At 44.7% G+C, this 12,422-nt stretch overlaps 2 protein-coding genes across 4 annotated transcripts in view; one reads left to right on the top strand and one right to left on the bottom strand.

Moving 5' to 3' along the window:
• Positions 1–12,422, top strand: part of Ctnna2 (catenin alpha 2) — a 1,128,304-nt gene that overhangs the window by 712,104 nt on the left and 403,778 nt on the right. The window lies entirely within an intron of this gene.
• Positions 3,516–6,243, bottom strand: Lrrtm1 (leucine rich repeat transmembrane neuronal 1). Of its 2 annotated transcripts, none has more exons than XM_051154755.1 (2): positions 5,651–6,243; positions 3,516–5,366 (listed from the first exon to the last, which is right to left on the bottom strand). In XM_051154755.1, exon 2 carries the CDS (start codon positions 5,305–5,307, stop codon positions 3,739–3,741), a length of 1,569 nt encoding a protein of 522 aa, XP_051010712.1. In that variant the 5' UTR covers positions 5,308–5,366; positions 5,651–6,243; the 3' UTR covers positions 3,516–3,738. The 2 variants fall into 2 exon arrangements, with proteins under 2 accessions (XP_051010712.1, XP_051010711.1); XM_051154754.1 differs by having other exon boundaries at positions 5,655–6,243.

The following is a 12,422-nucleotide window of genomic DNA, read 5'->3' as shown; positions in this document are numbered from 1 at the left end:
AGGAAAGTGGGGAGGAAGATCAAGGCGTTTGCCCCTCTAGTTACTTGAACATCCTCATAAATGTGCTGCTGATGCTAAGTCACAGCAAATGTCTGCCTCTCGGAGAGCAAGTAGCAAATGTAGGGTGCACGTGCACACTATGAAGCTTGGGAGAGTGTTTTCAAAATGCCTATTTGCTCAGCCTTTTACTTGAATCATGTTTTCTTTGTGATGGAAAGGGTGGAGTGTAAGGAATGTGTGGTCTTTTGAGGAGCAGGTGGTCCCACTAGGCAGGCTGAAGCCTACAAGTCAGGAGGCACCTCTCCTCTGTGCAAAGGCTGAAGATGAGGTTCACTTAACCTACTTTTCTGGCACAACCTCAAAATCTACTGTGGCTAAGACCTGTATGAGAAAGTGCCATTTGTCATTTGAAAACACTTTTCCCCCCTATATAAACATAAAAAAAAGAAGGCCTCAACACTATTGCTGAACCTTACTCAGTACTTGGAAAGTACTAAAAAGCAGGATTGATCCATCACAATGCCCAGTATGAGATGCCTTGAACTCTAAAGATGCGATTAGCATCTTCTGTGGGAAGAACAAACAGGGAGGGAAAAAGTGTTGCACCTTTAAAAATGAGATTCCATTTTAAATGTTTGCTAAGAGGGCTCACAGCAAGATTCTTGAAACTTAAAGAGTAATTAATCTGAGGAATAGAAGATTGCAAGTATCAGAAAACCTTAGTTAAAACTACCACTTTTACGTTTAGCTTCTTTCTCCCTCTGCCCTTCTTGAAATCCAGAGGCACTGAACCGGGTACCCACGTGAATGAAACCCCTGTGTGTGTGGAATACACTTGCTTACCTATGAATACAAACAGTAGAACTTAGCTGCGTACATATCATTTGCTCTGAAAGTCACTAATGTCTGATTTCTCTTTTCAAAGAGTCTCCATTTGATTCACATTTAAGTACTTGATGACTTGTCATGGGAATAAACGAGCAGCTCAGAATAAAACATGATTATGCTCTCTCTCACAGCTATGCTGGAGAAGAGAAGAAACTGAGGGCTGGGTCTTAGGGCTACAAATAAACTATAGATTCCAGTGCAAATCTGTAAGGGACAGAGGAACACTGTACTCTAATGTCTGCCTTAAAGGTTTGCTTCTAGTAGCAAAATTCATATAAGTACACCCACACTATCCTGCACTAAGAACAACATGTGTCACTGAATTCCTGGGGTCTCCCTGTGAAGAGGTGAAGTTAACCACAGCCCTACTTCCATGGCCACAATGCTTTAATTTTAGAAAGAAAGAAAGAAAGAAAGAAAGAAAGAAAGAAAGAAAGAAAGAAAGAAAGAAAGAAGAAAAAAGAAAAAGAAAGAAAGAAAGAAAGAAAGAAAGAAAAGAAAGGTTCAATTGCTGATATAAGCATGTCTTTACCCCTAGCCTCTCAGCGTTAATCTGTTTACAAGGGCAATCCAACCCCATCATGCTTAAACTAAACCCCAAAGCCCATCGTTAAAGTTATCAAACAAAACACCTTTCTTCTACAACATGCACAATCTGAATGGGTGTTAAGAACATGGTATTTACCATAAAGTCCTGTTATTCGATGCAAACTGAGGTGAAGTTTCTTGGTCAGGTGTGAGCTGATGTATGCATGTGTGTAAAGCTGTCTCTTAAGGCTTATGCGTTAAAGACATTTGCAAAATGTGTCTTTTGAAGGAGCCTTCTGTAAGCCATATTTTAGGTATATTGCTTTCTTCAATGGTAGATGAATTGACCACCAATCCTTACCTTAAATAAACCTTCTGTTAATATTACTGTGCATTTTTTAAAGTGGGATTTTCCTCTTGAGGTTAGCAGTTGGATGTATTTGCATTGTGAGGGATGGGGTTGTGTGTTCTTCCCCCCCCCCCCATCTTGATTACTGTTTTTTGTACTTATCTCTTGAACGGAAAGCAGGGGATAAAAATGATAAATGTGCATTGGTATCAGTTAGAAGGGTAATGTGGGAAACATTGGACCAGTTGTTATCTTTTACTGTCAGTGACTGTGTGTTGTGATTGTACATCTAATTACTTTGTTAGGTGGTTAAAAAATAGCATCCATCAATACAGCCCTCCCCTCCTGCCCTTCTCCGAACCCACCCAATGCCAATGCTCTCACCTCCTCACTCTTTAGTCCAATAAAAGAATTCAGTGTCAATGGAGGAGCCCTGCAAACATCTGAGAGCTGGGTAGAAGATGGCAGTCACTTCAACATTTTGTTTAAAAGGTGGAAAAACAGTGAAAACACACCACACCACATAAAAGACCATCTGAGATTAGGAAGCATTCTTGTTCCGGTTTAACAAATTATTCCCACATCAATATTACGCAAAAATGGGGAGAAAGAAGGAAATCTCCCACCTCATCCCGAAGGCTGCTGAACCAAGTCAGGAGCTGAATTTTCTCACCACAAGTCATTACCCAAGGGGGATTCCTGAGTCAGGCTTTTCTCTTTCCCCACAGTAATTCCTAAACTGAGGCTCTCTGCAGTCTTAGCTCCAGAAGCCTGTATCAGGATTGAACATTGAGATATTCTTCTCTCTCTCCCTTTCTCCCCCCCTCTCTCTCTTTCTCTCTCCCCCTTTCCCTCCCTCCCTTCTCTCTCTCTCCTCTCTTCCTCCCTCCCTTCTCTCTCTCTCTCTCCCTCTCTCCTCTCTTCCTCCCTCCCTTCTCTCTCTCTTCCCTCTCTCCTCTCTTCCTCCCTCCCTTCTCTCTCTCTCTCTCTCTCTCTCTCTCTCTCTCTCTCTCTCTCTCTCTCTCTGAAGCTGAGGGGTTCTCCTTAACATGGGAGGGCATGGTAAAGGGTACAGATTGCTACTAATTCTGGTGGGTAAAGGAATGGGAGAATTCAGACCAAAATATCAAATGGCATCTTAAGCTGATTTGAAAGGGGGAAAATGTTTCATGCTCACAGGACAAGCTGTCAGGCGTTGCCTTTAAAAAGCCGTTTGCAGTGATCTTGCCAAGATCTCTGATCTATGCCTTAGAGGCTGAGAGATGATGCCAGTTTTCCCCTCACTCATCACTTTTAAAGTAGCTAGATGTCATAGCCCACTGCTCAGACTATAGTATAAAGGGTCTTACTGACTTTATTTGGACCTTATTCACAGAGATAAATTACGCAGGACCATCACACTGATAAGCTGTCTTCCTTTGCCCTTCTTACCATCAAATAGAACCTGACGATTTGTGTCAATGATTTCTTGTTTTTTTCCCACCTGCCAAGACCCCTCATTCAAACTCCCACCCTGCATTCCAAGGAAACTCCAACCACTGCTTCTCCAATAAGACAGGTAGCAATTCATTTAGGTTCCACCAGTCTGTAGAAACTGTAAATGCTATTTTATTTTAAACGCTTTAGTTTACAAAAAAAAAAAAAAAATCAATGATTGGTACCTTTTTTTTTTAACACTCTCAGATTCCTGAATATGGACAGATCTTCAAAGGGAGGAAGGAGTTCTCATATGAAATTTAAGACAAGACTGTCCTGAAGATTATGGGGTGGGGTTGGGTTTTTTGTTGTGTTTTATTTCGGGATTTTTTGTTTTTAAGACACATAAAGCTAAAATGTCAAGTCTCTGGGAGAGATTCCCCTTACAGTTTCAGTTAACACATCAGAGCGCAGAGGAGACCCGTCCTGGTGCCCGCCGGCCTGCCCGACTGCCCAGGCTTATTTGGTAGTGCATTGGTTGAGAGCCACTGGGACAATCACACCTCGCATTCCCTCGCGGGCTGCTGGTGACAGGTACAAGAGCCATACTCGTTGATGATCACCAGGGCCCCTTCGATGTGGTTGGGTTTGTAATCAACATAGTATTCCTGGGCAGACATAGCAGCCATCTGATGCATGGTCTGTTTTTGCTTCTGCTTCCTGCGCTGCGTGACAAAGCACTGTCTGAGCTGCCTGAGGCTGGCTGGGAAACACTTCCAGGATACATACAGTACGAGGACCACGATGAGGAAGGAGAAGATGAGGGCCATGGTGCCTGTGACCACCTTGTGGATCTGCACAGCATTCTCCGCATGCTCGCCGCCTGGGAGAGCCACCGTGATGGGCTCAAGCGTGCCATCCTGCAGCCCCTCCCCGCCTTCCACCAGAGTGGTGGCTGAGCTCTCAGGGGCCATTAGGTCACTGCGGTTAGTGACGGCCGACAGGAGGTGGCCGCTGGTGGGCTCGGCCCCATCCTCGCACAAATGGAAAGCGTACACAGCATCCAAGACATCCTCGCCCTGTGCATACTCTGGGCTGGCGCACTGCAAGTTAGCATCATAGCGTCCCTGGAAGTTGCTTAGCCAGGAGGCCAGGGCACACACGTTGCGCCCGCAGTCCCACAGGTTCCCGGCCAGAGTGATGCTGGTAAGGGACTTCCAGGAGTTGAGGATACGGGGCTCAATGTAGGTGAGGCGGTTGGAGTCCAGCTGCAAGGACTGCAGGTACGGCACGGTCTCGAACACGTGGGGCTCCATGTATTCGATTTCGTTCCCAGACAAGTCCATTTTCTCCAAATTCCAAACCCAGTCCAGAGAGCTAACCACAATGGCCACCTTATTCCGCCTCAGGCAGAGCGAGTGCAGGGAGATAAGGCGCGGGAAATGGGCGAAGTTCACCTTGATCAAGTCGTTATGCTCCAGGTGCAGCTCTGTGAGCTTGAACAGGCCGGCGAAAGAGTTGCGCGCCAGACTCTTTAGCTGATTGTATCCAATGTCGAGAAACTTGAGGCTGCGGCAGTCCTGGAAGATGCGCACCGGTACGAACTGGATGGCATTGGCCCTCATGTGCAACGTGGTGAGTTTCCGCAGCCCGTGGAAGAGATCCGGAGCCAGCGCCTGCAGCTTGTTGTAGGACAGGTCCACGCTGCGCAGGTTGGGCATGGGCCGGAAGGTGGTGTTGGCCAGTTCGGTAATCTGGTTGGAACTCAGCGTGAGTTCCTTAACTCGGCGCAGTTTCTGAAAGGCGTCCCCCTGCACCGAGCAGATGTGATTGTGATCCAAATACAGCCACGTGAGCTGCATTAACCCCGTGAACTGGCCGGCGCGCAGCTCCGAGAGGCTGTTGTAGCGCAGAGACAAGCCAAGCAGGCCGGACAGGTTGTGAGGCGCCTCGGTCAGGTTGAGCGCCTCGCAGTATAGCAGCCGCCCCTCGCACCGACACTGCCCCGGGCATCCGCTGGGGGCGGCGGGCAGCATCTGAAAGCAGGCCCCCAGCAGACACAAGACCACCCCCGAGGGCCTCTTCAGCAGCCAGTGTAGACAGAGGCCGAGTAGCAGGAAATCCATTAGCGAGAATCTTTCCAGAGAGACTGGAGAATGTCCATTGGAAGCGCTGGGTCAGAAATCTATATCATATTTTATTCCGAGGGAGAAGGGAGGGAGGGGGATGGGGGAAGAAATGGACCAAAAAAAAAATCAAATCAATATAGAGAAATGCAGAAGGAACCCCCCCTCCCCAGAGCCACACGTTCACCTCTAAGCATGCAGGAAGCCAGGCGGCATACAAAGTTCACAGCCACGGAAAGATAAAAGCCAGGGTAATGCAGTCCATGTTAGATGCGGCAGCAAAGAAAAGGGAGGAAAAAAATTTTTTTCTTCTGGAAAGAATTTAATTAAAAAAGTGTCTTACCCACCCTTTTCCAGCGAGTGACAACCTCCATTCAGCTGCTCCCTTTGTGTGTAGGCTAATTATATGCAGGGCGAGAGAAGACCCCTCTGTGTTTCCCGAGGCAGCCCTGCTCCGCGGCCGGAGGATCTGGCAGACGCACAATGTCTCACTTTGCTGCTGCGCTCCGGGGCTGCAGGGGCGGTCGGCGAAGCGGGGAGGCGACTTCTAGGACCCGCAAGTTTCCCAACTATGTGCCGGGAGACCGGGCTTCTCGCCTTCCTGCTTCGGTCCCCCCCTTTTTTTTTCCTCTGCAGTTGAGACTGTGACGTGGTTGGGGGGGGGGTGAGAAAAAATCAACTCCAAACTCGGGGCTCGAGACTCCCCAGGATTTGACAGTCTGGAGAATGTCATCGGCAATGACCACCACGGATCGTAGCCACCTTGGAGTCCCGGTTGGAGAACGCCTGCCATTCGTGTCCCGGGCAGCTGCGGAAACCTGGCCGCCTCATGCTTTGCGAAGCGCAGAGCAGCGCCCGGCTCCTTCCCTCCTCTGAGGAGTGTGCGCGAGCCTGCACCGGCACCAACTGCTCACTGAGTGTCGTAAGCTGCCTGCGATTGCGATTGTGCGTCTTCGAGCACCTCCAACACCGGCAGATTGAAAAGGGGTGGGCAGAAAACCAACATTTTTTTTTAAACCAAGTAATATATGTTCTTTGATGAAATGAAAAACACTCTCAGTTTTTTTTTGGGGGGGGGTTTGGTTTATATTTGAGGGTGAGGGGGAAAAAGAGGGGGGTGAGTAAAAAAAAAAACCATCATCAATGACAAGATAAATCCAAATGAGGGACTGACATATTCGGTCGTTTCCCACCCCCAACCTTTCTTTTGGGATATATCCCCCTCTTTTAAACTGCCTACATGTAACAGATAGGACTATGTAGAGCAATCAACATTTGTTTCTTTGCTTTCCAAAAGCAACTTGAGAGGAGACACAAGAAGGCAGTGATGTGGGTTTGGCTGTGATAGCTCTCCTCTCCTCTCTCTTCTCTCCTCTCCTCTCCTCTCCTCTCCTCTCCTCTCTCTTCTCTCCTCTCCTCTCCTCTCCTCTCCTCTCCTCTGCTCTCCTCTCTCCTCTCCTCTCCTCTCCTCTGCTCTGCTCTCCTATTTGCTAACACTAACATTAACAGGAGCCTTCTACTTAGAGCTGGCCATTTTTAGGGTTTGCTAAGGGAATGCTTTCCAAGCCCATTCTGCTAGAGAAGCGATCTGAGCCCTGATGGTGAGAGAGGGTTGCGGTATGGCAGATTCAGTCTGTGTACAAGAAGACTGCTGAAGATCCCACCGGGGCTTGCCCCAATCTACCCTGTGTACATGGAGTGCACTGCCTACAAGGATAAAGATGGTGTTGCATGACACGGGAGAGGCTAACACTGATGTGCTTGCTGCTCATGGTAATTACGGCTATCCCCTGAAATATGTATTAGAAAGTGTGTGGAGAGGAGGTATTTTAAAGGGCAAGAAGCCCTTTTTTCATCTACTCATCTCTAATACAGTTTTGGGAATTTACAGAATAATTGTCTTCTGTATACCAGTGAAAGTTTCTGCTGGATTTTCTACACTCAATCCTCTATAGACAGGAGTCCATACAATGAATAAGTAATCCTCCAGTCACAACTGTTCTATAACAGTTCTACCCTATTGCCACAGACCTGTTGGACATCTGTTTAAAACAAATCCTCAAAGATGACTAAGTAAACCAATGTCAGAAGGAGTCATGTATTAAGGTGTATTATGGTCCCCACATCCCTATCATTTCTGCCTCCAATGAACTCTAAATAAGTGGGCATTATCTGTCACTATTACTTTGGTAGGGGTGATGGTGGATTGGGCTGTCTTCCAAGCTGAGCAGATTGGTCAAGCCACTGAACAACAAAGGTAAAAAGTCCAACTGGTAGAATTAAGGTCACCAAAGACAGGAGGCACTTTTCAGGAAGAAAAGTCATATGAACAGGAATATTAACCACTCTATTCTGCATTATCTTCTGAGCTCTGCCCTGGTCAGTCATCTCCAAGATGCATCATTTAATTGAAATGTCCTAGACATCATATACTGTCTTAAGAGCTATAGGAGACACGAGAAAAATCAACCCTTTCCATTTTGTACATGACATAACTGAGGCCAGCGACATCTGTGGATTATTCAAAGTCATACACTTTCTAACTGACACAGACAGATCTTTGCTTTTCCTCCTCAGAGCTGAGCTCTTCCTTTGCCAATCTAGATGGTCACCTGTCCTCACTTTGCCTCCAAACTAACTCTGGACTGGACACTTGGCACTTGTGCATCGCTGCAGAACACTTTAACAGACAGAGAAACAATTTCATCATCAAGTGGTTTTACCCCTTGCCAAAACAATTATTCCTGACAGCATGCCGACTGATTGAGCCATAAACTCTAAAGGGTTGGAGGAGCAAGGCTGGGCAGGCTTGGGCAGGGGTAAACAGTGGCCAGCCATTCAGCAAGTGCTGTGAGCATAAGGCACCCAATCCCCATGGCTGCTAGGAAGAAAATCCTTATAATGCATGCAGCTTGGCAAAAGGATGAGAGAGGCTGCCAAATGGGCAAGAAGAAGTCCTACTTTGGATGTCACTTGATTTGTAGAGCTGGTACAGAGAGGCAGAGAAGAGTTGAGTGTTGGGGGAAAAAAAAGAGAGAGAGAGAGAGAGAAAGAGAATAAAATTAAATGCACTGCATTTATATGTGAATTTTCTTCTAAGTATGCCACTCAGTGTAGAAGATTCTTTTAGGCTTCTAAGCTGTAATTAAGATACACACACACACACACACACACACACACACACACACACACACACACAGAGTTTTTATGTTATCCTGCAAATCATTTTGTCTGCATGGTATCTTTAAGCCCTTCTCACCTTTAATGTGGCAAGTTGCATCTTTTCTATCCTCTTAAATCCCTTGGCAGAGCTGTATACATTAACAGATTGAAATGAGCTTTATTGAAATTTAGCTATTCTAAGTCTTCTGAGTTGCAGAATTCCAATTTATTATGTATTTAAAGCATACCAGCACTGATTAAATCAATGCAAATTAGGTTAAATAAGAACAACATGAATCAAGTGTTTCAGCAAAGTTGAGTTAAGAAACGACAACTTTTGAGTCACCACAGCAAGTTGATATGGCTGTTTTTTCACAAATTTTCATTTCATGCTTCTAAGTGCCCAAGATACTGAAATGGGGGAGAAATGTGCCTACCTTCAGTTATTTTTCAGTCTTTTCCCTGTGCCTGTATTGTGCCAAAGCCTCATCGATCAAATAGTTCTGTGGACACCATGGTTTTGATCACACATTTCTTTGGGGCCAACCACAGATTTGTAACACCCTATGTCTTCTTCATTGTTAGATATAGGAAGAGCAGTGTTAAATTTGCTTTGAAAACCCCATTGACAGTCAGCGTATTTGTGTAGGCTAGAAGACTGAGTCCATCTTATAGATGTAATATGAAGTATAGAAGCTGGGTATTCATCAAGGGTACAACCTGGAAACAGCATGCCAACATGGGGTTGAGAGTGGAGGTCTGGTGTCAGAAAAGGTAAGTCTTGAAAACATGATTTTAGCAGAGAAGAAGGAACTCTTGGGTGTGCAGGGTATAATTCTGATTGCAAAAGCAAATCTGGAACTTAAAAGAGACAGAAGAGAGACAGCTTGGTGCAGTTGGAGAAACTAGCAGTATATGTAGAAGGCAGAAGAGCTAGTTGCTTATTGCTTGTCTCCTCAACCTTATGAAGTAACCTTTACCTAACAAAAACCTCTTATGTTTTCTTGGTACTCCACATGGTTGTGTGGGATGGAGGAAGTCATGTAATCATTACTGCCACTCATTTCATCTAAACTGAAGGTCACCTCCAATGTATTAGTTTCAGCCAAAAGAGTCAATGAATGAAGAGATACAAGTAGAAAGATTCTAAGGAGCTTAGAGGCATGCTTAGAGGCCAGGTGTGGTCATGTACATTGTAATCCTATCACTGGCACTGGATACACAAGGATCCAGAAGGCTTGCTGGCCAGGCAGTCTAGATTAAATAGTAAGGTCCAGTGAGAGACCCTGTCTCAAAGAACAAGACAGAGCGAGAAGTTATTGAGGAAGGTATCTCAATATCAACCCTTGGCTTCTCATATACCAGTTTTAATGAGCACACACACATTTATGAAGTTAACCTGTGTTAAGATTGTCTTTCCTTCAATAGCTTTTGTCGGTGTTCAAGGAAAGAGAAATTCAAGTAACAATTTTAATGTTCTGTCATTGCTGGTACCAGCCTGGACCTTGATCTTTATGCTGTTGTCTTTAATTTTCAGTAGCAGTGAACCATGGCTTTTCTTTAAAAGGAAACACTTAGAGGAACTGGGGGAGGATGGGAGTCACAGTTTTAAAAGGAGAGAATTAACCTCTTTGTTCCTCTGGGCAGGCACCACACAGATGGCACTTTATGTGGAGTGCCACTGCAGATGCCTGTGGAGCCCAGGGGTGAGGGCCCTCAAACTTTTCTCAGGAGGTCTACTTAGGAGAAATAAATTAGAAAGGGGGAAATCCCAAGCCAAGGTATGGTGGTGCACTCCTTTAATCCCAGCAGAGGCAGGCAGATCGCTGTGAGTTCTAGGCCAGCCTAGTCCACAAAGCTGGTCCAGGACAGCTGGGGCTACACAGAGAAACCTTGTCTTGAAAAACCAAAAAGAAATGGAGGGAGGGGAGGGGAATCCCTTCTGATCAAACAGCAGCCCCCTCTTGAAAGAAGGAAGCAATACAAGTAATATTAAGAAAGTCCCTGTCATGCTTATTGAATGAACTGAATAATGGTGGTTAACTAAGTACATATGAGTGCCCTGCTACCCTTGGCCTATTTATGAGCCTTTTCTGTGATGCATTATGGACTTGGCCTATGCATGCTAGGTGGACCTGTTGTTTTATGCTCTATCTGGATGACTTTTATTCTAACCTTCAATGTGAAGGTCAAATGTCTAAGATTGCTTAACTGACTTCCATCCTACCCTATCCATATGAATTGGTCCCTCATTCTTATCCATTCTATTAACTGTTTACTTTTACTAATGTTTTAGTCCTATTCATTGTATATGTGTGTGGCAATCATTTCTTACTTGACTGTTTTAGAACTTCAAGGATTGTTAAACATTTGGAAGTTAAGACTAAAAATAACTTAGGAGACTGGCTCTTCTATTTTTCTTGTTGCTGTTCATTTGGGATTTTTATTATTTTGATTTGTTTGTTTGTTTGTTTGTTGAGACAAAGTTTTCATATGTAGTTATGCTGAACTTGAACTCCTTCTGTAGCCCCAGATGTCCTAAAAATTCATGGCCCATTATACATCCCTAGTAATGGGATTATAGGCCTGAGCCATGATGCTTCACTTACTTTTTCTTATCAGTGGGACTCTACACATGCCATTCCCATCATCAGTCAAATAGGTCAAAGTATGGCTACCTGCAAGGGTACTTGTGAGAGTTTAGTGAGATCATGTATGTGAAAGCTTCATGACTCAAAGCAATAAACTGGAACAAGCAACATCGGAGCTTGGTGAAAATGTAGTGTCTTGGGATTTTCCTCAATTCCTGCACTTACCTAGATAATTCAATAAATTCATTAAATAAGAAGTAGATCTGAGGGTGAAGTGCATTAGGTGCTTATGCAGCCCTAGCTTCTGTCCTACATATCACATTAACTGGATGTGATGGTGCCAATCTGTAATGGTAAAGGAAGAAAGATCACCAGTTGATGCTCACCCTTGACTGTGTATGCAATTCAAGGCAACTCAATGAAGGCATAAAACCTTCCCATAAAAAGAGGAGGAGGGGTGAAGGAAGAGAGCAAGGGGGAGGAGGTGGAAGGGGGAGGAATGAAGAAAGACAAACAAATAAAACCAACCAAGCAAAATTTTTGAGAAGCATTATATTGGAGAACTGTCCAGTTCTAACAGAAACGGAAACCCAGACCTCCTTATTGAGTCCTTAGTTTTGTAACCGAGGAATGCAAGAGATAGAAATATAAGTTGTGATTCAACCTCAGTGGTAGAGTTTGGTCAAAAAGAACAAACTGACTCAACTGCATTTTGTGTCTCATTGTAGGTTTTGAGACCATGAAGTGCAGTGTCTATGTGTATTACAGCTTCCAAAACAGGAGACTTTCTGATAAGTCTTGGGTCTATAGTCAGTATAGGGAAGACATTGAGCAGCCTAGGGCTTTAGGCTGATCTTGTCTTTACCTTTCCTCTTTAGTCTATGATGGTGTTCTGACATCTGACAAGACTTTGACTCCATGGCGACTGATCTAAGGGGCAGCACTCTATCTTGTTTCTCCATCCTTCCAATCATAGAAGGAACGTGGCAACAAAGATACAGAAGGGGAAGGTGGGCAGAAGTACCTCAGAGATGTCTTTTCAGAAAAATCTACGAAATTACTGTAGTTTGCTAATGTTGATCAGTTTCTTAGCACCATCCGATGCTATTATGTCATGTGTATAACTCTAATGGAGACGTTTATAGAAAAAAAAATAGAGAATACAAACTAAAAATAAGTATAAATGATAATGACAATTAAAGCAACTAAAATCATCAACCCGCAGATGAGCTATAGAGTCTGGGGGGATGCATTGTCTTTGGTTGTTGTCCTTTTTAAGGCCTTGTGAAATATGCTGTGATCAACCGAATCACATGTACAGACCTTACACACTTGAGGAAACATGGCCTCACACTTTATTCT

Source organism: Acomys russatus, chromosome 13, assembly GCF_903995435.1.
Source record: "Acomys russatus chromosome 13, mAcoRus1.1, whole genome shotgun sequence".
Lineage (NCBI taxonomy): Eukaryota > Metazoa > Chordata > Mammalia > Rodentia > Muridae > Acomys > Acomys russatus.
This window is presented reverse-complemented; position numbering and strand designations above follow the sequence as displayed.

What these genes read in the sequence shown, in the direction of transcription:
- Lrrtm1 (XM_051154755.1), bottom strand. Translation starts at nt 5,307, where the DNA reads ATGGATTTCCTGCTACTCGGCCTCTGTCTACACTGGCTGCTGAAGAGG.